We start from the raw sequence: 24,295 nt of genomic DNA, 5'->3' as shown, positions 1-24,295 counted from the left end.
TTAAGCAACGCGAAACGCAACAAAAGAGATAAAGACCACTCCTAGAAGTAATAAAATTCTAAAGTGAAAGTGTTAGTTGCTTAGTTGTGTCTGACTCTTTGTGATCCCATGGACTGCAGTCCACCAGGCTTCTCTGACCATGGGATTTCCCAGGCAAAAATATTGGAGTGAGTTGCCATTTCCTTCTCCAGGGGCTCTTCCCAACCCAGGAGTCAAACACAGGTCTCCCACACTGCAGATGAATTCTTTACCGTATCAGCCACCAGGGAAGCCCAATAATATAGTCTAACGTCTTGTTCACTTTACAAGCATGGAAGGCACCTTAAAAGACAGTGAATTCAACTGAATGTATTTCAGGACTGCATTTATTGTCACAAATGCCACAGGACTCTCGAGGCCCACTTCTCAGGCTCACCTGCACAGTGCCTCAGCATCCAGATGTCGGGAATTTCTGTGATCTATGATGATGATGTCATGGTGTTTGTCCAAGAAACAGGCGAGGGCAGTCTGAGCCTCCTTGGTAACTGTACACATAAACCCTGCTTTTTCACACGCCCTGCAGAATCCATTACACTGGTTATCTTCTTTGGTAAACACTAAAAGTACCTGAATCAAAAAAGCATGAACACTTCTTTAAAAAAAAAAAAAAAGATGCTGTTAGAACTGTGATGTCTTAGAAGCCCACAGAAAACTCCCAGGTGTTTTCAAGGCAAGTATACAGAGGTAAGCATTACAATCTGTTGAGTAAATCCTTTTCCTCCATGTAACTCAGCAACGTTACTGCTCAGCTCCCTGAAACCAGTGCTATTCTAGCTGTTCTGAGTCTGGAAGTCAAAGCATGGGTCAAATGCTTATTTCTTTTGCTAATAAGCCCACTGGAAGAATCAACAAAGACAGTATTTCATCTTAAAACCAAATTGATCAAAACACAAATTTTAGTTAACAGGAAGTTAACTAGGTTAAGTCCTTAGATGGTAAACACCAATATTTCAGTCAAGCTCTTAAAATACTTAATACTTTAAATAATATTTAAAGTATTAAATAATCTGACTCAAGACTTCATAATTCCTCCAAGTTTAAAAAAAAATACTACTTTGTTTGTAAGAGAGGAGATTCAAAGCAGACCAAAATGTGACACTTTCAAACCTGCTCATTTAGTGACACGGGAACAGCTCCAGGTGCAAGAAGCAGCTGGCTGTCCCTGTGCCCTGCCTGGGCAGGTGAGGCCTGCGGCTGCCTCTGCCCTGTGCGGCCAGGTCCCTGTGCCAATCTGGTACAGGCGTGCCGCCCCATCCCCCTTCACACCCAGGCTGACCAGCCTCAGGAGAAGAGAATGCAAAGCCGACAGAAACCCTGTTCCTGAGGACTGGGTTCCTCTAAGCTTACTCGGGTGCACAAATACAACAAAAGCAAACAGCAAATTTCCACCAGTGTTTTTCACATATTAAAAAGTCTAACAGTTTGTGTACGTGAGGCATCAGGTCACTTTGGAGCTTAATTTCAGTTGGTTATTTTGTTTAAGATTTTGAACTAGAAAATTTGCAGATAGTTTCTCTCTGCTGGAGCTGATTCAGTACCCTTGCACAGACTACGCTTTTACTCTGTTTTAGAAAATTTCAAACCTACAGGAAGTTATGAATGACAATGAATGCTAGTGACCCCCTCTTCTAATTTCATGAACTGGTAACATTTTACACCTTTGCTCTCTCTTTCCACACACACACACACACAATTATTATTATTTTTTTGCTGAACCTTTTAACTTTTAAAGTAGGTTGCAGACATTTCTTCATCTGTAAATACAGATGATTCATACAGAATAAATACAGAATAAATTCATCTATATTTCTAAGAAAAAAATATTCCCTGATATAACTCTGGTACTGCTATCAAGTTCAGGGAATTTAACATGGATCCAACGTTTTATCTAAAAGAGAAGATTACTTTCAGTGTATACCTTTAGATCCTTTCCCTCCCCATCTTTAGAGACAATTAAGGTGAGGATTATAGCGCTGTGTATTATTACCTGGAGTTGATCTGGATGAAATCTCATGGGGCCAAATTGCACATCAGCTATTGCTACCTGAAAGAAAAAGATCTGCTTAAAATTAAAAAGAAAAAAAAAAAAAAAGATAAACTTGCTTAAATGTTGCTCTCTCTAATCAGTGCCACAGATGAAAGTGAAATTTCTACTCTAGAGAGAAATTACATAAATACTTATTAGATGGAGGGAGCCCAGATTTCTCCTTATAAACCCCAGGAAAGGTAGAGCGCAGAGAAGGACAAATAAAATGTGTCTGCTCTCGGCTTTTCTTTTTCTAGCTGTGTGTGACTCTAAGTGAACTGCCCACCTTCAGCCTCAATTCCTCACTTGTTACAGAGATCAAGAGGCATATAATTATAAAGAACCCCACAAATCAGACACTGAACGAACACCGGGTCCTTCCATGTCTATTTCCATCTTTCCCCTGACGGACAATAAACCCTTACATCTAAAACGGCACAAAAATCATGAAATCCAGTGAGCAGAACCACAGGACATCAGAACCAAAGACACCTTCCTTATATGCGATGGTTATCAATAAATGCTTATTGGAAATTCCCCGGCAGTCCACTGGTTAGGATTCCGCACTCTCACTGCTGGAGTCCGGGTTCGATCTCTGGTAGGGAAACTGTGATCCCACAAGGCACACAGAGGAAAAAAAAAAAAAAGCTTATCTACTTGAGAACTTAAAACCAACACACAAAGATAAATACAGTATCATTGGGGACTTCTCCGGTGGTCTGGTGGCTAAGACTCCACGTGGCCAACGCAGGGGACCCAGGTTCGATCCCTGGTCAGAGAACCAGATTCCACATGCCTCAACTAAGAATTTGCATGCCACAAACATAAAAAAGATCCCATGTGCTGCAACTTAGGCACAGCACAGCCAAATACATAAGTAAATTAATAATTTTTTAAAATACAATGTCATAACCCAACCCCAACAAGTAATAAGAATCACAGTGCCAATGGAGAGCTCAGCATACCTGGGTGCTGCACTAAGGGCTGAACATATGTTATATCTCACTGCATCTCTGCAACCTTATATCTCACTGCATCTCTGCAACATGCCGGGAGTTCACACTGGGAAACGGAGGTTCCAAGTACTTCGTTTAAGGCCACACAGTTGCTGGGACTGCGCCAACCAGTCTGTTTAGTTCTATAAACTGTGCTGCAAGCCCAGGGCCACTGGAAGGGCTGGGAAGTCTGTGCGCTACAAAAGGAGCACAAGGGAGGCGGAGTGGAGGCTGAAATCCAGCCCCAAGCCATGAGCCCCGGCCCTGGGCTGCTACCCGGAAGAACAGACACATTTTTGCAGTTTCTCCAGAAACACTGTGAGTGTTGGCAGGACTCCTACACTACTTGAGGCCTCTGGGTGATGGTACGATTTCAAACCAAAAGCACAGCAGCAGTAGAACTAGATCTGGAAACCTTCTCACAAGATAACTTCCTACCTGCCTGCCCAGGTCACAACTCTCCCCTCAAGAAGTGATCTGCTGCTGCTGCTAAGTCGCTTCAGTCGTGTCCGACTCTGTGCGACCCCATAGACGGCAGCCCACCAGGCTTCCCCGTCCCTGGGATTCTCCAGGCAAGAACACTGGAGTGGGTTGCCATTTCCTTCTCCAATGCATGAAAGTGAAAAGTGAAAGTGAAATTGCTCAGTCGTGTCTGACTCTATCGACCCCATGGACTGCAGCTTACCAGGCTCCTCTGTCCATGGGATTTTCCAGGCAAAAGTACTGGAGTGGGGTGCCATTGCCTTCTCCTATCCTACAGTAAATCCATGTAACAAAACCTGTGGAGTGATGGAGGACATCCGTGTCTATTTCTAACTGTGAGAAGCTGATATCTACTAATTATGGGACAAAGGCTCAGTCTCCTTGCTTTGTAGGGACCTCATCTCTCAGAAGGTGTAAGAATGAGGGTTGCTGCTCCTCTAGACCCGAGACTGAGGACGGACCTCTGCAGTGTGAAGGAAGGGTGAGCACAGACATCCCATGGCACCGTCTCTCCTCCAGAGCTGGGCGGCCACAGGCCAACCTCATCAGGAGCCACAGATGGATGCTGCCAGAATTTCTGAGAGATGATGATCCAGGAGGCCCCAAGAGAGTCTCAAGAGAGAGAGAGGCACTCTGTACAGTCACTCTCACAAGGCATTCATTAGGAAGGAAGGCAAGAGGCACCAAGAGACACCAAAGAACAATGAGGTTTTTGTTGCTTTTTATTAAGAAATGAATGAAATCAAAGAACAAGAAATGATAGAAGCCTACTCCATGAAGAAGACAGTGAAGCCACTGAGGAAGAAGGAAGAAAATGACAGGAAAAAGAAGGAAAATTCATTTTGCTAATTTTCTACAGTGTTGAGAGGTGGAGTTTCATGAAAGAAAAGAGAAAACAGTCAACAAGAGGGCTGTGTCACCACCCAGGATAAAGCAGCTGCAACACTTGGGTCCTCCATGTGAACCACGGGCTGCAGCCTCTTACAAAGGATGCTCATGACATTTGCTGTGAAGGATCAAGGAGATAAAAAAATGAAGTCTGAAAGGGGAAGAAAAAGTACTTATGAATAGCATAAAAATATGTACCAGGTCACAAAGAAAACCTTAAAACATATTCCTAAAAGCAAAACTTGTACAGTTTTTATTTCCAACCATAAAGCAATCAAACCAAAAATAAAAACATAAGAAATAGCCCCTCCCTGGAAATTTTAAAAATATTAACTCATGTAATTGCTGGATCAGAGAGGGGAATACAAACGCTACCTATAGATTACTTGGAAAATAATAAAAACAAGAATATAATGTAACGAGGCCTACAGGATACTAGGAAATTTTACTCAGAGGCAAAACTTAGTCTTAGATCTTTCTGTCACAAAAAAAGAATTAAGTAAATATACTAAGCTTCCAATTCACTAAATTTGAGAAAATCAACCGTTTAAACTTTAGAAGTAGGGGAGAGAACAATAAGTTAAAGGCAATAATTAGCAAAACTTTAAAATGCTAATGACTAGCTTGATTTTTAAAAATACATATGTATTTGTATATAGTGTTGGTCACAAGCTGAAGGACAAGATAAAAATATGGGCAGCTAAGGGCAAAAGTCCCACTCCTCCTGGGAAAACCATTCTGAGGATATGGTCTTCACCAAAAGTGGATGAAGCAACTTTTACGAAGGACAATGTAACTTTATGATCTCAACTTATAAAAGTAACTCACCATTGCATTAATTCTAAGAAGGAAAAGAAGCTCCAGATTGTCTTTAAAGATCTTAGATTCCACCTCAATATAATTTTAGCAGTGTCATTTCAAACATTAATGTCTCAGCAATTCTATTTTGTCATGAACACTGACTGTATTTACTTAACTTGACTGCAGTCTAACCTTACATCCTGTCTATGGGGTATGTCCGGCTCTCAGGACCTCTGTTGAGCGGTGTACCGGCAGGGCCAGACAGCTACTTACCATTGCCCCCCCCAAAATAACCACCACCAGGAAATCTGATGACATTACTCAGCAAGCAGACGTCAGCAGCTGGTCCTCAGAGAGTAAACAACTTCCCAAGAGCTCTGGATTAGGGGATCGGAATGACTAGAATTGGTGGATCCATTCTTTCTTTGTGTATCAAAATCAGAATCAAACTGACCTAATACTTCAGACCACGGCCCTCTTAATTTTTTATTTTTCATATTAATTTTAGAAGGGAATAGTCATTTTCAATTTTAATAACACAGCTATCAGCTTCGAAAGCAATTGATACTTTTAGGTAATATAAAAACAACAGTATATTTGTGGGCTTATATTAGTAATTATACAAGGGGCTGAGTTAGTCTTTCGGGTTTTTTAATATTTATATGTTTGTTAAGATTTATTGTTAAATTGGGATATTAGATTAGGATGATGTTTGTACTTTAATAGTTCAAAGTAATTTTTTGTTAATATGGCTCATGGAAGTCTAAAATAAATTATTATTAGACGCCTTGATGAACCACCTTTCAGTGGTTCTTTTGTTTGCCTAACTGACCTAACATCATGACACTGCAGGGCAAAGTTACCGTGTTATGAATCTTGATCACAGTGGGAGAGGACAGGAAAGAGATATATAATTCCATCCTGTCTACATATTCTACTCCCCTGACCCTCCCTGTCCTGTCCCTTGCCTGCTTTTTTTTTTCCCTGTAGCTTTAGTTCCCATTTCCCACACTACATATTTTGTTATCTTCTTATTAAAAGAGTGTCTCAAGATTTATCTGCCTTATTCATTGCTAAATTTCCAATACCCAAAACAGTCCTTGGCACATGGTAGGCAGTCAAAAAATATTTCTGAATCAATGTTTACTCAACAGCTAATCTTTTTTAACCAATCATTTATCTAAAAATCATACTCATACAAGCTTATACATAACACGGGTACATAACACAGCACTTCCAGGTTTCAGAGTATTTTCACTTATTAAAGGAACACAAAGAAAGGGAGGAATCTTCGGAAAAGCCTGAACACCAGGAACCACAAAAGAATCATGTGATCTATCTTTTTCCTACATCCCCTTATTAGAAACAGAAAGTTATGCTGGGATCAATTTATATTAATTGTTTACAAACCCAGGAACTACAGTGAAGATGTAAATCAGATTTTGTCTTCAGCCTAACTGTCCGTGCCCTCCAGGCTTGCGGGTGCAGCCAGTGGCTGGCTGTCTGCCTCTGCCTCTCCCAGCAGAGTGGCAACTTCATCAAAGGGGCCCAGCCTGGTAAAGAGTCAGGTGTGTTCTTAGGTGGGAAGAGTCAAAATTAGTTCAGACATTTGTGGACCACAAGGCATGCAGAGAGCCAGGTACTAGGAGTGAAAAGACCAAATGCCCACCCTGTCCTTGAGTGGTAGCAGGGGAATACGTAAATGATGACAATGTGGTGCAGGTTTAAAAGAGAAAGAAGGTGTCTGAAAGTGAAATTGAAGTCACTCAGTCATGCCCGACTCTTTGCGACCCCATGGACTGTAGCCCACCAGGCTTCTCTGTCCATGGGATTCTCCAGGAAAGAATACTGGAGTGGGTTACCATTTCCTCCTCCAGGGGGGTCTTCCCGACCCAGGGATCAAACCCGGGTCTCCCGCATTGGAGGCAGACACTTTAATCTCAGCCACCAGGGAATGTCCCTACCCTATGAGTAGGATAAGCTCATCAACTCCATTTTATTGATGACCAAACTACAGCGTCCCTGGAGGAGGAAATGGCAACCCACTCCAGTATTCTTGCCTGGAGAATCCCATGGACAGAGAAGCCTGGCGGGCTACAGTCCATGGGGTAGCAAAGAGTCAGACATGACTGAACCACCACCACCACCACCACCAAACTGAAGCTTAGAGCAGTATGGTTAAAGCGCTGGTAACAGGCAATGGTGGCAACTGGGTCCAATTCTTGGGAGCTTAATTCTCGTGGTCTTTTCATGATCTACTGGGAAAGACACCTGACTGTAATCTGTATCTAACTGAAACAAGACAGGAACCTGGAAAGCAGCATCTGTCCACTCCACAAACCTTTGTCAGGCACCCACAAGGTATCAAATGGTTTCCCAAGCACTGGGCATTCAACAGAGACCAAATAACATCTCTACACAGCAGGGAGGGATCTGATGGAGAGTAAGTGGGCTGCTGTTTGGAATCAGAGTCAAGGAAGTCTCTCTGAGGTGGCACAGGGTGGCACTGTGGAAGGTGAGATTTGGACGAGGAGTCAGCCATGCCGGGAAAGGACGGGGGGCACCAGGCAGAGCATAGGACTGGGGGTGGGAACAGGGGAGACATCTGAGGAAAGGAGGGGGAGAGAGGGAGATGAGCTTAAGGCCAGGCAGGAGCTGTAAGATGCAGAGCTTTCTAAGCCGGGACAAGAAACCAGGGTTTTATTCTAAATTTCATGAAAAGCCACCAGGGAGTTTTACACAAGGGAATGATATGATCCAATTTTTGTTTTCTAAAAAGATCCCTTCAGCTACCTGTGGAGAAGAGTCAGTGAGAGGGTGAGAGGGGAGGCAGAGAAACAGGAATAAAGCTCTTGGAGTAGTAGTCCAGGTAGGTAAGAGAAGATGCTTGCTTGGCCTGGTAGTTGCCATGGAGATGGGTAGATGAATCTGCAATGTTTTGGAGATGGACTGATCAGGACTTGTTGATGAACAGAATACAACCAAATCCACTGATTCCCAGATACAGCTGTCATATCTGACTAGAAGTTTTGTATCTGCGTTGTGTAGAAATCTGGGGTTCTGAAGCAGGGCATCCTGGTAGAAGCGGTGTGGATCTGCTTGGTCTTTTCCAGATCCACCCACAAGATGGCACCAAGAGCTACCCTGAGGCAAAGCTCCCTCCTAGCTTCTTCCCCTGGTCCTTGTCTCGGGGCAATCTAAGCACTCCATGTGTACGTACTAAGTTGCTTCAGTCATGTCCGACTTTTTGCTACCCCCTGGACTGTAGCCCACCAGGCTCCTCTGTCCATGGGATTCTCCAGGCAAGAACACCAGAGTGGGTTGCCACTTCCTCCCCCAGGGGATCTTTTCTACCCAGGGATCAAACTCAAATCTCTTCTGTCTCCTTCACTGGCAGGTGGGATGTTTACCGCCACCTGGGAAACCCAGTATCTACTTTCAATGTCCTAGTCTCTTCTCTCCGCTTACCTACTCTTAATTTGCCCTCCAGTCAATTTACACAGCACATATTTACAAGAAGCCTTTTATGTGTTACCTCAATTGGATTCCAAAATCAAGTCACAGGCTACAGTGAAACTGTTCAGGCTCTTTTTTCCCCAAACCCCATAGTGTTGGGCAAAAAATGGTGTCTGGATTAAATGAGCTATTTAAAGAGCTTAACACAATTCCTGATAGTGAGTAATGTGCAGTAAATTCTAAATATCTACAGAAAAGGTTTTCCAAGAAGTTTTTGCTATGAAAGTATACTTTTACTAACACACACACACAGAGGCATTTTTAAAACTATATTTTTCCAAACAGCTATTTCTTGCAGAGCACTCAAGTAATCGCTAGTAAGAACCATGAACATCATAATACCTTGAAATACTGTACAAAATAGGACCCACTTCTTAAATATTAATGTAGTTGGTACAGGGGACAAATCAAGGTTTTCTTGAAACCCTTGAAGAGGACTGACTGCCTCTGAAGGTGAAAACAGAAAGAACCAACCCAGAAAAAAATGAGGCTAGCCAACTGAAGGATAACCCAACCCATGTGCCTCTCTTTAACTGTGTCACTGAAATTTAAGAATCCCTCAAATCCAACAGCAGAAATCTGAGATGTAACATCACGGAGGCCAGACGAGAGTCTACTTCTCACCCATGCATACCTGCTTAGTCGCTCAATTTGTCCGACTCTTTGCAACCCTCTAGACTGTAGCTTGTCAGGCTCCTCTGTCCATGGGATTTTTCAGGCAAGAATACAGGAGTGGGTTGCCATTTCCTTCTCCAGGGAATCTTCCTGACTCTCCCGTGTCTCCTTCACTGCAGGCAGATTCTTTACCTGCGGAGTCATGGGGGAAGCCCACTTCTCCCCCAGATCCTCCTAAAAGAGGAGAATGACCACTTGTATGAACTGGTCAGAACGAGAAGAAGGTTATACAGGCTGCCAGGGAGTGCAAAGAGAGACGCCGAGAACTCAGTGTTATTGACTCAGCTCCCTCCCAGAGAAAACCTGAATCCAGAAGGCATGGATGACGTGCATTCAAGAGGATATTCCTGACCAAAGAAGTAAGTTAGCACCTTGCCTCTGTCTGGGACAAGTCTATTTCCGGCATATTTTCATGAACAGGTCATGTTTATTGCGCACCCGGCACACTCAGACAGCAGCCCACCTTGTTCAGAAGGCCCCAGCTGCCTGCCTGCTAGCTGACCACACCAGCCATCCCGAAGCAAACACCAGCCCAGGTTTTACCAGGTTAGCTTCATAAACCTCAATGCTCTCTGAAGTGGGTTACACTGAGAATGGCAACCCACACAACACAATGAATTCTCCACTATCACCCAAGCTTCCCTTCACCAGGGAAGGGAGGTGGGAGAGAGAGGGGTTTGAACTCTGACCTCTCTTCCCTCAAAAAACGGTAACTTTAGGCAAGTTTCTTCGTTTTGCTAAGTCTCGCCTGGGAAAAGCAGTGGCTGTGAAGCAGAAATGAGTAGCAGATTCGAAGCTCTCTGCATGGTGCCGGCATAGAGCCATTATCACTAGTGAAAGGGGCTGCATACACATTCGCAGTGCCCCTCACCAGCTTCCAGAGCAAGGACGAAATCCTTACTAGGTGTGGAAGCTAAACACGTAGGTGTTGGCAGAAAAGTGGGCTTCCAAACTGAAAGCTATTTGAAAAAGACACAGAGTTAACACTGCTCATCCTCACCTCCTTCCTGTGTTAAATCATCAGACGCCCTGAACACAGCAGTTCTCAACCCGAGGGTCTACTGTTGAAACCATCTCCCAGTCCTCTTTTACGAGGGCTATCCAGAGAGTCTCAGTAATGGGCCTACATGGTTTTGTTTAACAAATAATACTGGTTTCTTTAAAACTTTCTTTTGGAACATTTTTCACTACTAATTATATCTAATTCCAAATTTCAAATAACCAGCTCAGAAAAATCCAGGAAGAAGTCATTTTCGGTTTAGAAAACTGAACTCTACTCTGAGTTTCAGAAGAGAAACCACTAGGAAAAGAGGGAGGTATATATTAAATAGTGAAGACAGTAACACTATCAACAGAGATGAGGAACCCGTGGGGCAGATGAAAGCCTTGGATCCAGGATGGGGGTTCAGCATTGGGGTTGAGGGGAGAATGGCTAGAGCCTTGGCCCTAAGTCATGGAAAATCCCTGCAGTGCTCACAGCAGCAAACAGCCCAGGCGAGAGGCTCCCTGGGGAGGCTGTCTTCTCCCAGGGCTGCTTCTTCCTAATGGTTTTAAGCTAAAATCTTGACCAGAAGTTGTCTTATTGTATTTTTAAAATGCATATTTATAGCCTCCAAACTACATATATATATATATATTTAATAATTTTATTTTGGGCTGTGTGGGTCTTCATTGCTGCACGGGCTTTTCTCTAGTTGAGTGGGGCTACTCTCTAGTTGTGGTCCGCAGGCTTCGCATTGCTGTGGTTCCTCTTGCAGAGCACAGTCTCTAGGCACGCGGGCTCAGTAGCTGCAGCTCCTGGGCTCTAGAGCACAGGCTCAACGGTTCTTTGCCTTTTCTAGACTACCAAGCAGTTGGAATCACACAAGTATGTACCTTTTCCAGATTGGCTTCTTTGACTTAGTAATATGTATTTAAGGTTCTTCCGTAACTTTTTTGTGGCTTGATAACTCATTTCTTTTCAGTACTAACTAATATTCCACTGTCTGGATGTACCACAATTTACCCTTTCACCTACTGAAGGACACCTCAGTTGCTTCTAAGTTTTGACAATTATGAATAAAGCTGCTTAAAAACATCCTTGTGCAGGTGTCTGCGTAGTGTACGTTTTCAACTCCTTTGGGTAAATACAAGGAGAGCAAATGCTAGATCTATGACAGGAGTCTGTTTAGTTTTGTAAGAGGCTGCCAATCTGTCTTCCAAAGTGGCTGCCATTCTACATTCCCTCCAGCACTGTTTACATTTCCCACCCCACCCCGGCCCGTTGCACCACATCCTTGTCAGCATTTGGTGTTGTCAGTGTTCCAGATTTTGGCCATTTAAATAGGTGGGGAGCAGTATCTTACTGTTGTTATAATCTACATTTCCCCTGACACATGATGGGGTGCATCTTTTCATATGCTTATCTGCTATCTGTATATCTTTGGTGAGGTGCCTGTCAAGGCCTTTGGCTCATTTTTTAATCAGATTATTCATTTTCTTTTCTTTCTTTTTTTAATTGGAGTATAGTTGTTTCACAATGTTGTGTTAGGTCTGGCTGTAGAGCAAAGTGAACCAGTTGTACATATACTCATCTCCCCTCTTCCTTGGATTTCCTTCCCATTTAGGCGACCACAGAGCACTGAGTCGAGTTCCTTGTGCTATGCAGTAGGTTCCCATTAGCTATCTATTTTATACGTAGTAGTGTGTACATGTCAATCCCAGATTGTTCACTTCTAATTATCGAGTTTTTAAGACTTGTTTATGTATTTTGGACATCAGACACTCTCTGACATAAATTGCAGCAATATCTTTTTTCAATCCATCTCCTAGAGTAATGGAAATAAAAACAAACGGGACCTAATTAAACTCAAAAACTTTCACACAGTAAAGGAAACCATGAACAAAATAAAAAGACAATCCACAGAATGGGAGAAAATATTGGAAAACAGTACAACCGACATGGGATTAGTCTCCAAAATTTACAAACAGGTCATGGGGCTTAATATTAAAAAAAAAAAATTTAAAAAATGGGCAGAAGACCTGAATAGACATATCCAAAGAAGACAGATGGGCAAGAGGCACATGAAAATATACTCAATATCACTAATTATTAGAGAAATGCAAATCAAAACTACAATGAGATAGCAGCTCACACCAGTCAGAATGGCCATCGTCAAAAAATCTACAAACAATAAATGCTGGAGAAGGTATGGAGAAAAGGGAACCCTCCTAGAATGTTAGTGGGAATGTAAATTGGTACACTCTCTATGCAGAATAGTATGGAGGTATCTTTGAAAACTAAAAATAGAGCTACCATACTGATCCAACAATCCCACTCGGGTATATACCCAGAGAAAAACATTTGAAAGGACACACGCACCTAATGTTCACTGCAGCACTGTCTACAAAGCCAAGACACAGGGCAACCTACACGTCCACTGACAGCTGAACGGACAAAGATGTGGTACATATCTACAACAGAATTCTACTCAGCCACTGAAAAAAGAATGAAAATAATGCCATTTACGGCAACACAGATGGAACACAGATGGACCAGAAAATTATCATACTAAGTCAGTCAGACAGAGAAAGACAAATATTATATGATATTGCTTACATGTAGAATCTAAAAAAAAAAATAATTAAAATAAACTTATTTATAAAACAGACTGACAGATTTACAGAAAAAATTTATGGTTACCAGGGAGGAAGGGGAAAGAGGAGGGACAGACTGGGAGTTTGGGACTGAAATGTACATACTGCTATATTTAAAAGAGATAAAAGAACTATGGTACGGCACAGAGAACTTTGGTCAATATTCTGTCATAACCTAAATGGGAAAATAATTTGGAAAAGAATAGATACATGTTTATGTATATGTATAAATTAATAACTTTGCTGTACACCTGAAAAAAAATTCTTAATTAACTATACTCTAATATAAAATACAAATTTTAAAAATGTTTGGTAGAATTCACCAATAAAACAATATGGGCCTGGGGCTTTCTGTTTTGGAAGGTTACTGACTACTGACCCAATTTCTTCAGTAGATAGGTCTATTCAGATCTATTTCTTTTCACGTGTGCTTTGGCAGATACTGTCTTCTCAAAGAATCGGTCCATTTCATCCAGGTAATCAAAGTGCAAGCACAGAGCTGTGAAAGTATTCTTTTACTATCCTTTCAATTTCCATGAGATCTGTAGTGAAGTCTCCTCTTTCATTTCTGAAATTAGTAATTTGTATCTTCTCTCTTTTGTAGTTAGCCTTCCACAAAGGCTAATACATTTTACTGATCTTTGCAAAGAACCAGCTTTTGGTGTCAAGGATTTTCTCTACTGATGTCTTGTTTTCAATTTCACTGATTTCGGTTCTTGTTGTTCGGGTGCTCAGTTGTGTCTGACTCTTTGCAACTTCATGAACTGCTGCACACCAAGCTTCCCTGTCTGTCACTATCTCCCGGAGTTTGCTCAAATTCATGTCCACTGAGTCAGTGATGCCATCCAACCATCTCATCCTCTGTTGTCCTCTTCTCCTCTTGCCCTCAGTCTTTCCCAGCATCAGGGTTTTTTCCAACGAATCAGCTCTTCGCATCAGGTATTGTATTGACCATGTAAGGTGTTGCATCAAAGTATTGGAGCTTCAGCTTCAACATCAATCTTTTCAATGAATATTCAGGACTGAATTCCTTTAGGATTAACTGGTTTGATCTCCTTGCTGTCCAAGGGACTCTCAAGAGTCTTCTCCAGCATCACAATTTGAAGGCATCAATTCTTCAGCACTCAGCTTTCTTTATGGTCCAGCTCTCACATCTGTACATGACTACTGGAAAAACCAAAGCTTTGACCATAGGGACCTTTGTCAGCAAAGTGATAGCTCTGTTTTATAATATGCTGTCCAAGTTTGGCATAGATCTTCTTCCAAGGAGCAAGTGGCTTTTAATCCTGTGGCTGCGGTCAACGTCTGCAGTGATTTTGGAGCCCCAGAAAATAAAATGTGTCACTATCTCCCCATTCATTTGCCATGAAGTGATGGGACCGGATGCCATGATCTTAGTTTTCTGAATGTTGAGTTTTTAGGCAGCTTTTTCATTCTCCTCTTTCACCCTCGTCAAGAGGCTCTTCAGTTCCTCTTTGCTTTCTGCCATTAGAGTGGTGTCATCTGCATATCTGAGGTTGTTGATATTTCTCCCAGCAATCTTGATTCCAGCTTGTTGAGTCTTCCAGCCTGGCATTTAGCATGATGTACTCTGCATATAAGTTAAATAAGCAGGGTGACAATATACAGCCTTGATGTACTCCTTTCCCAATTTGGAACCAGTCCATTGTTCTATGTCCGGTTCTAACTGTTGCTCTTGACCTGCATACAGGTTTCTCGGGAGGTAGGTAAAGTAGTCTGGTATTCCCATCTCCTTAAGAATTTTCCACAGTTTTTTGTGACCCACATAGTCCAAGGCTTTAGCATGGTGAATGAAGCAAAAGTAGATATATTTTTGGAATTCCCCTTGCTTTTTCTACGATTCAATGTATGTTGGCAATTTGATCTCTGGTTCCTCTGCCTTTCTAAACCCAGTTTGTACATCTGGAAGTTCTCAATTCATGTACTGTTGAAGCCTAGATTAAAGGATTTTGATAATTACCTTGCTAGCATGTGAAATGAGTGCAATTGTTGGTAGTTTGAACATTCTCTGGCATTGCCTTTCTTTGAGACTGGAATGAAAACTGGGCTCTTCCAGTCCTGTGGCCACTACTGAGTTCTCCAATTCGCTAGCTTATTGAATGCAGCACTTTAACAGCATCATCTTTTAGGATTTGAAATAGCTCAGCTGGAATTCCATCACCTCCACTACCTTTGTTCATAGTAATGCTTCCTAAGGCCCACTTGACTTCACACTCCAGGATGTCTAGCTCTAGGTGAGTGACACCATCGTGGTTATCTGGGCCATTAAGACATTTTTTCTATAGTTCTTCTGTGCATTCTTGCCACCTCTTCTTAGTATCTTCTGTTTCTGATAGGTCCTTGCCATTTCTGTCCTTTATTGTGCCCATCTTTGTGTGAAATGTTCCCTGGCTATCACCAATTTTCTTGAAGAGATCTCTAGTCTTTCCCACTTTATTGTTTTCCTCTATTTCACTGCACTGTTCACTTAAGAAGACTTTCTCATGTCTCCCTGCTATTCTCTGGAACTCTGAATTCAGTTAGGTGTATCTTTCCCCTTCTCTTTTGCCTTTAGCTTCTCTTCTTTCCTCACCTATTTGTAAGGCCTCCTCAGACAACCACTTTGCCTTCTTGTATTTCTTTTTCTCGGGGATGGTTTTGGTCACCACCTCCTGTACAATGTTACAAACCTCCGCTTATACCTCTTCAGGCACTCTGTCTACCATATCTAATCCCTTGAATCTATTTGTCACCTCCACTATATAATCATTAGGGATTTCATTTAGGTCATACCTGAATGATCCAGTGGTTTTCCCTACTTTCTTCAATTTAAGCCTGCATTTTGCAATAAGGAGCTGATGATCTGAGCCACAGTCAGCTCCAGGTCTTGTTTTTGATGACTGTAAAGAGCTTCTGCATCTTCAGCTGCAAAGAATATACTAATTCTTATTGTTTTTCTTTGGCTTACTTTGGATTTAATTTGCTCTTCTTTTCCTCTAAGTTTAGATTACTGATTTTAGATCTTTCTTCTTTTCCAACATGTGCGTTCAATGCCACAAAATTTTCTCCATGCACTGCTTTTGCTGCAGCCCACAGATTTTGATAAACTATGTTATCATTCTCATTCAGCTCAAAATATTTGAAAATTTATCTTGAAATTTCTTGTTTGACTCATGTATTACTTAGAAGTATATTATTTAATCTCCGATTATTTGGGGATTTTCCAGCTACCTTTATGTTATTCATTTCTAGTTTAATTCCACCATGGTTGGAGGCCAGACATTGTTTGATTTCTAGTCTTTGAAATCTGTTAAGATGTTGTGGCCCAGAATGTGGTTCTAATAAGTGTTCCATAAGAGCTTAAGAAAAATGTGTATTCTGATACTGCTGGATGAAGTAGTCAATAGATGTCAATTTTATCCAATTGACTGATGGTCCTATTGAGTTCAGGGCTTCTCAAGTGGCACAGTGGTAAAGAATCTGCCAGTTAATGAAGGAGACACAGGTTCAATCCCTGGGTCAGGAAGATCCCCTGGAGAAGGAAATGGCAACCCACTCCAGAATTCTTGCCTGGAAAAATCCCATGGACAGAGGAGGCTGGCAGCCTACATGTACTTCACGGAGTCGCAAAGAGCTGGACGTGACTCAGCAACACTATTGAGTTCAACTATGTCCTTACATAGATTTTTGCCTGCTAGATTTGTCCATTTCTAAAAGATTGGTGCTGAAGTTCCCTACTATGTTAATCCACTATCTCTCCTCGCAGTTCCACTGGTTTTTGTCCGATGCAGTCTGATGCTCTGTTGCTGGGAGCATATATATTAAGAACTGTTATGTCTTCTAGGAGAGTTGATCTCTCCATCATATGTAGTGCCTCTGTTCAGCTTTACTCATTAAAAGCTTCCCTGGTGGCTCAGATGGTAAAGAATCTGCTTGCAATGCAGGAGACCCAGGTTTGATCCCTGGTCAGGAAGATCCCCTAAAGAAGGGAATGGCAACCCACTCCAGTGTTCTTGCCTGGAGAATTCCATGGACAGAGGGGCCTGGCAGGCTAGGGGTTGCAGAGTTAGACACGACTGAGTGATTAACACACAGCTTTAGTTGTTAGGTCAGAGTGTTGACTTCCAAACACCTTATATACAGAACTGGAAATCAGAAGTCCAATACATTTTGAATAAAATTACGTGCAGGAAGTCTCAAATTATTATCCAAATATACTTGTTAGATGACAGTAGCTATAACTGTATAAGCATTTTGGAAAGTAGGAAGTGTCTAAGGGGATGTGCATCTCTGAAATGCTGCAGAGAGGCCAACCTAGAACCATCTTCCCTGGGCCCACTCCCTGCTTCCTCTGACAGGTGATGGGGCTGCAGGAAGCAGGCAAACGGTCCTTATTAGTGCCTTCAAAGCAACCACTGGTTAATAACCACGGTGATTTGAAGGTGTTATTTTAAGCATTTTACACTTTAATATGCTAGACTTATTTATGTGTGGTAGTTTAGTCAGTTTCAGTTATGCTTTAGGAAATAAGTTCAGCATTTTGAGTTCACTTATAATGAATTGTAATCTTTCCCATTCGAAATAGTAAGAAATGACTCCTACTTGAAATTTTCACTTAGAGTACGTGATGTTCAGGAACCAACTATTAAGGTTAAGCCAAAACTGCCTATGCATACCCTACATTCCAGAGGTGAGAATTTTGGGTCTATTCACAAAGATCTTTAGGGGACATGTGCAAAGATGTTTGTCCAGGGTTATACAGTGGCAAGGAGTTACACGTGATATGGATATATCTAACTGGGGGACAGTAATATGATAGACCCTTTTTCGTTTTGCTGCACCAGGATCTTAGTTCCCCAGCCAGGGATTGAACCCATTCCCCCTGCAGTGGAAGCACAGAGTGCCAACCAGTGGACCACCAGGAAGTTCAATGTCACAGATCTTAGAAGCATATGCTAAGTGAAAAAAGAAAACAGAATGAGATCTGGAATACAGTACTATTTATATAAATTAAAATACTTAAGTACGTAACAAAACATATTTTCTAAGAATACATAAAAACAAAATGACACACAGTAAATACATTAGAACGGTCACCTGCGGTAGGCAGGGAGGGGGTGGAGAGCCAAATAAAGACAAGCCAAACAACAAAATGAGAGAGGAACCCTGGGAAATACGCAAGGATTGTTAAACACGAAAAGCAATAACCAGGGGAGGGAGGAGGGTTCAGGATGGGGAATACATGTATACCTGTAGCGGATTCATTTTGATATTTGGCAAAACTAATACAATTATGTAAAGTTTAAAAATAAAATAAAATTAAAAAAAAAAAAGAAAAGCAATAACCAAGCTTCCCTGGTGGTTCAGTGGTAAAGAATCTGCCTGCCAATGCAGGAGACACAGGTCAGATTCCTGATCTGGGAAGCTCCTACAAGTTGTGGAGCAACTAAGCCCAAGCACCACAACTATTGAGCCTGTGCTCTAGAGCCCGGGAGCCACAACTACTGAGCCCACGTGCCTCAGCTGCTGAAGACCACGTGCCTGGAGCCTGTGCTCCACAACAAGAGAAGCTACCACCATGAGAAGCCCGCGCACGGCAACTAGACAGTAACCCCCTCATTCAACTGCAGAAAAGCCCACACAGCAACAGATCCAGCACAGACCAAACAAACAAATAACAAAATAAATAAAAATTATTTTTTTAAAAGTAATAACCATAAAGAAAAAGATTAATAAATTAGATTTTTTAATTAGGAGTGTTGTTCATCAAAAGACCCTAGTCTGAGACTGAAAAGGTTAAGTAACAGAATGTATTTGCAAAACATATAACTGAGAAAGGATGCATACCCATGATATATAAAGAATGCCTGAAGATCAGCAAGACAAAACTAGACAACCCGACTGCAGAGAGTCTTGCACAGACGGATGATGTTAATACGCTAGGAACTGGGAAGGATAATTCAGTCCTCTGTGTCGGAATTCCAACCAGGAAAAGAAAGTGAGCTCATCAAGAATTTAAGTTTTAACAATTTTATAAGAATGTATGTAAGTAGGAAATTTGAACAGATATTTTAAACCTTATAAAACATAAACAAATGTCATTCGCTAAAATCTCTTCTATTTTAAGAGAGTTCTTGAGAGAAAATGGAAAAAGCATCTGCATTAACAATTTGTGTATCTACAAGGGGAAATGAGTTACTTATGCAATTACTACACAGTAGAAAGCTTTGTTTCCATAGAGATTATGACACAACTGATTTAGGCCTTAAATTAGAATATTCCGATTTGAATTGAGAAATGATCTTTTTGTCTAAATGAATAGTGTATTCAGTGCGAATAAAAGCTCTGCACATCTGCTGATATCATTTCCTCTGCACTTCAGTAATAATTAATAATGAGAATACATCCACACAAGTCCTAAAAATGAATTCATACCCCTAAAGTTTCACAAGTGCCTGAAAATATACAGGGAATGACACATTTCTACAGGATGTACGAAAATACATAAAGAACATAAAACATTTCAAGATGTCTTCCTGCTCATTTCACATCTATTACATTTAAACAGTCTTGTGAACAGTAAGACCAAAAATGTCAATTCTGTTTTCCTTCTGTCATCACTACCTGAATTTAACAGATAAACTATACTGTGGGAGATGGGAGGGGTAAGGAATGCATATTAATCCAAAGCACAAAAATATCAGAATGTTAAGTTTCCAAAGGAATGAAACATCATACGAGCCATAAATACAGTATGTGTAAAATCCTTCAATGGCCCCACACTGCCCAAGGTAAAGCCTGGACTCTGTTACGGCATTCAAGGCTCCTGCAGTGCTTAAAGCCTGAACTTTAACTGCCCCAGTCTCTCAGAACTCCTTGGAAGTCCACGTCTCTTGCTGCGGCCACGTCACTCATTTGGTGTGGCACATTCCTGACTTCTTCCTCTTCTCCCCTAATTCCTCCCCATCTTTCTAAACTGTATCAAGGGGAAACCCTACCTACACTTCTGGCCCCAACCTCCATCTGGATGAAGTGTCACACACCAATGTGTTTCCAAGGCATCCTGGGTTTATCTCCATCATAGTGGGATTATATGCACTTGTTTTTCCTACCAAATTGGCTTCTGAGTTCTATTCACTTTTTTTTTTTTAATTTTATTTTTGAACTTTACAATATTGTATTGGTTTTGCCAAATATCGAAATGAATCCGCCACAGGTATACATGTGTTCCCCATCCTGAACGCTCCTCCCTCCCCATACCATCCCTCACTTTAAAAAAACTGGAATCTAAGAAAGTAGAGCCCTTGGTAACTGCTGAATCAACTAATGAATTCTGAACTCAATTACTAAATGACTGAAATCCCCAATATTGCCCCATGTTTCCATATTAAATGTTCCTAAAGGAAATACCTAAGAAAATAAAGGATGAACAATAATCCCAGATGTTAGAGTAATATCAAGATGGACTAGGTTTCCTGATAGGCTTCCTGATAAGTCACTCTGCTCTCTTTCTAATTTCACTGTGAGATCTTTCCAGCTGAATGTATGTTCCATCTCACTCTCAAAGGTCTCCAAAGCAACGATCCAATCTTTAGTTTTGTTACTGGTAAGTATATTCTCAATTAGTCCAATAGTCAAACTAAGTTCTGCTTGATTAGATTCTTGTCTTGCTGCTGCTCTGGGCATTTTGGCTCTCCAGTTGAACTGCTCTTGTCAACCACTTTTGTTTAGGTATCATAGAAAGGGCCTGACCTCCTTTTGAAAAATTGTTTTCCATTAAATTATAACATATAATAAGTGAAAAATAGCATTGGTTTTGAGCATGCATAATGGACTCTCAAAAGAAAGCATGATATAAAAAAACAGGATGTAAGCCCTCTCTACATCAATCAAAGGCACAATTTTCATATAAAAATGTTAGGATATGACCATATGACTTGTGGAAAAATGTGTAAGAAAAATCAATAAATAAAAGCAAAAATATTTTGGAGACTAATAACAAATTTTGAATGTGTACCTATATACACTCAAAATATCTTTACATACCAAAGTAAATAAAACTTGAATTTTATCATACTGATTTAATAGTGTAGGAAAACTTTCCCAATAAAAAGACTTATTAGAGAAAGTATTAGAGGGGACTTCCCTGCTGGTCCAGTGGCTAAGCACTCCCATGTGCGCTAACCACAGAGGGCCTGGGTTCTATCCCTGATCAGGGCACCAGATCCCACATGCCGCAACTAAGACTTGGTGCAGCCAAATAAATAAAAAATATTTTTTTAAATGAAAAAGTGTTAAAATATCAAACATACATGGCAGTGATAAGGAATAAATCTAAAACATGAAGTTATATTCCTAAATCAGCCTCAGAAAATAAATGACGGCAGACCACTTCTGTAAGTAGCTACTTTCATTTATTCTACATTAATTTCTCACAAACAATTTTCAGTAAACAGGTGGCTGAAGGATTTTGGGAAACACACAGATTCCTAGCACACTTAAGACTTTTCCAGAGAAAGACACTATGGGAATCCATGGTGGGGCTAGCTTAATTTACCATACTATAGGTAGTCTGAAAAACGACTTTCAACAGAAAAGAACAAAAAGTCTGAATATGTGGTTTTGTTTTCATGGCCATTTAACTTGGATTAGCTCTACGCACTGCCAGGCAGAGCAATCACTTCAGGGCATCTGAACTGTGGTGGATCTGAAGTCAGGGCCCCACAGGAATCACTGAAGATCTGCTCACAGAGGTGAATGTGCTTGCGGAAAGGGGATTCAGAAGAAAGTGCTGATAGTGAATGAAATGCATGAAAGAAATGTGGGAAAAGTTTTATCTCTATGGCCCTTCTGGAGGTGAACACTGGAGAGTTTGATATTCCAGTGAGCCAAAAGTTTGCATCTGCAACTGGTATGTTGAATATGCCAGGCTCTTGTGCAGGGTAACCAAAAGTGACTTTAAATCTTTTCCCCACTTTAAACCTGTTAATGGAAAGAGTACTTCCTCTACTCCTAAAATGAAAATGTCTGTGTCTATATCTGTGAATTTTGTTGTTCAGTCGCTCAGTTGTGACCGACTCTTTCCAATAGCCTGCCAGGCTCCTTTATCCATGGGATTTCCCAGGTAAGAATACTGGAGTGGATTGCCATGCCCTCCTCCAGGGGATCTTCCCAAGCCAGGGATCAAACTCCCATCTCTTTTGTCTCCTGCATTGGCAGACGGGTTCTTTACCACTGAGCCACCAGGGAAGCCCAAAACAAAGATAAGTCTTGTAAAATTTTCTGCCCTTTTTTTTTTCTTTCATAATTGAGATTTTATTGGTTGTTTTGAGGATCAGTACATAGACATTTCAAAATGTACGCAATTCTTCACATATGTACCAAAAATCTAAAAAATCATGTAGTTGTATTTCTTAACAGTTATTCCAGTGACTTTCCAGCTTAAAATTTGGAGCATATTTTCCTTAACAGGATATTAAGTACCAATACCTTCAAATATTGATATGCTGTTACATCCTAAGTCCCACTGATTCACATTTTAATATCATATACAGTACATACTCAAACTGTCAATCGTTCACAGCACATTAAAGAAGTAACTAGGAAAACTGGATCACCACAACCAAAGATGTAATAGGGTGCACAAAATCCTGACCAGGAGAGCCAAGATCAAGGAGTGAGTGGTTTGCTATAGGAAATACTACTACCAAAACAATATGGGAAGAGAAGTAATTTAAAGTGTTCAAGACATTAAATGCACAACTGACTCCAAACTGCCATTCATTATGCTTTGTATTATAGGATATAAAAGCTATCTCCCATCTATGGAATGTTAAGCTGACACCCAAGACAATCAAAGCCTCCCGTATTCAATATCCCGCTATTTTCTGGTTGTACCAAAAAATAAGCAACCAGCAAGTGATTTCACCTCTAATAAAAAGCATTTACACTTTAAAAATGGGATAAGGTGGGATTCCCTCCTTTTAAAAAATGTTTTTAGAGCTACTAAAAAACCTGCATCTACAAAATAGTTGATAAAAATATTCCTCTGGATTATACAAGAAGGGAACAGGGACCACTGAGAGGACCGAGTACGGTATGAGTCAGACTTGGCTTCTTCTGCTTCATCAGAGGTGGGCTCTCCTCGTTTTCAGTCTCTCCATTTTTTGCAAGTAAGTTTTCTTTAGTCTCTTGGTTGGCCACTTCCACCTGTTTTCCCTTTGCTTCTCTTTTTCCTTTTGTTTGCACTTATCTGTCTGAAGACTTATCCTTTCCCACCACCTTTTTTGGCTTCATTTCCACTTTTGCAGGAGCCGGTTTAGGCCGATCTCCTCTTGTGCTCCTCCTTTGTGACCTTCCTCTCGGGTATCATGGCGCAGGGCAGGTGCCTGAAGGCCGCAGCTCACCGAGAGCCTTTGCAAAGCAGAGTAGCCTGACCGCTGCCTCTCCTCCCCGCTGCCAAAGCTGCTAGGACCCATGGTGGGGGCGGTGGGAGAACCAGATCTGCCCTTTCTATCCTAATCCTAGAGTTGCATTTTGTTAGTTTCCTAGGGCTGCTGTAACAAGTGACCACAAACTAGATGGCTTAAAACAACAGCAAGGCATTCTCTCATGGTTCAGGAGACTACAAGTCCAAAATCAAGGTGTGAGCAGGGTTGGTTCCTTCTGCAGGATCTGAGGGAGAAGCCATCTCACGGCTCTCTCCTAGTTTCTGGTGGTGGCCGGAAGTCCTTGGCTGTGGCTGTGTCACTCCCATCTCTGCCTTGGCCATGGCAAGGCCCTCTTAGAAGGACAACAGTCATTGGATTTAGGGCCCACCCAAATCCAATATGGGGCGTCCCAGGTGGTGCTAGTGTTAAAAAAACCCATCTGCCAATGCAGGAGGCATAAGAGACCTGGGTTTGACCCCTGGGTGGGGAGGATCCCCTGGAGGAGGGCATGGCAACCCACTCTAGTACTCTTGCCTGGGAAATCCCATGGACAGAGGAGCCTGGCAGGCTACAGTCCACAGGGTCACAAAAAGTTGGATACAACTGAAATGACTGAGCACACATAATCCAGTATGACCTTAATGAACTAATTACACCTGCAAAGACAATTTTGAAGTCAGTCACAGTCTGAGGTTCCAGTGGACATTCATTCTGAGGACACTACTCAACCCAGTACACTAAGTCACTCGTATAGCCTCAATTTAGTAATTAAAAATGGTCAGTCTACTTCATTCACATAAAGCTCA

General features: G+C 41.4%; 1 protein-coding gene across 5 annotated transcripts in view; it reads right to left on the bottom strand.

The window, feature by feature from the left end:
* The window catches only part of PDE8A (phosphodiesterase 8A), a 147,354-nt gene that overhangs the window by 69,312 nt on the left and 53,747 nt on the right, over nucleotides 1-24,295 (bottom strand). For 4 of the 5 annotated variants that reach the window (XM_010816946.4, XM_010816945.4, XM_005221812.5 and 1 more), the window contains exons 2-3: nucleotides 2,027-2,083; nucleotides 416-606 (exon numbers count right to left, since the gene is read on the bottom strand). In XM_010816946.4, coding sequence (XP_010815248.1) covers nucleotides 416-606; nucleotides 2,027-2,053 — 218 coding nt within the window. In that variant the 5' untranslated portion in view covers nucleotides 2,054-2,083. Of the gene's footprint in view, nucleotides 1-415; nucleotides 607-2,026; nucleotides 2,084-24,295 lie in introns of those variants that run through there. The other variant, XM_059878982.1, reaches the window with a different exon arrangement.

Source organism: Bos taurus, chromosome 21 (genome assembly GCF_002263795.3).
Source record: "Bos taurus isolate L1 Dominette 01449 registration number 42190680 breed Hereford chromosome 21, ARS-UCD2.0, whole genome shotgun sequence".
In the NCBI taxonomy this organism is placed as follows: domain Eukaryota; kingdom Metazoa; phylum Chordata; class Mammalia; order Artiodactyla; family Bovidae; genus Bos; species Bos taurus.
This window is presented reverse-complemented; position numbering and strand designations above follow the sequence as displayed.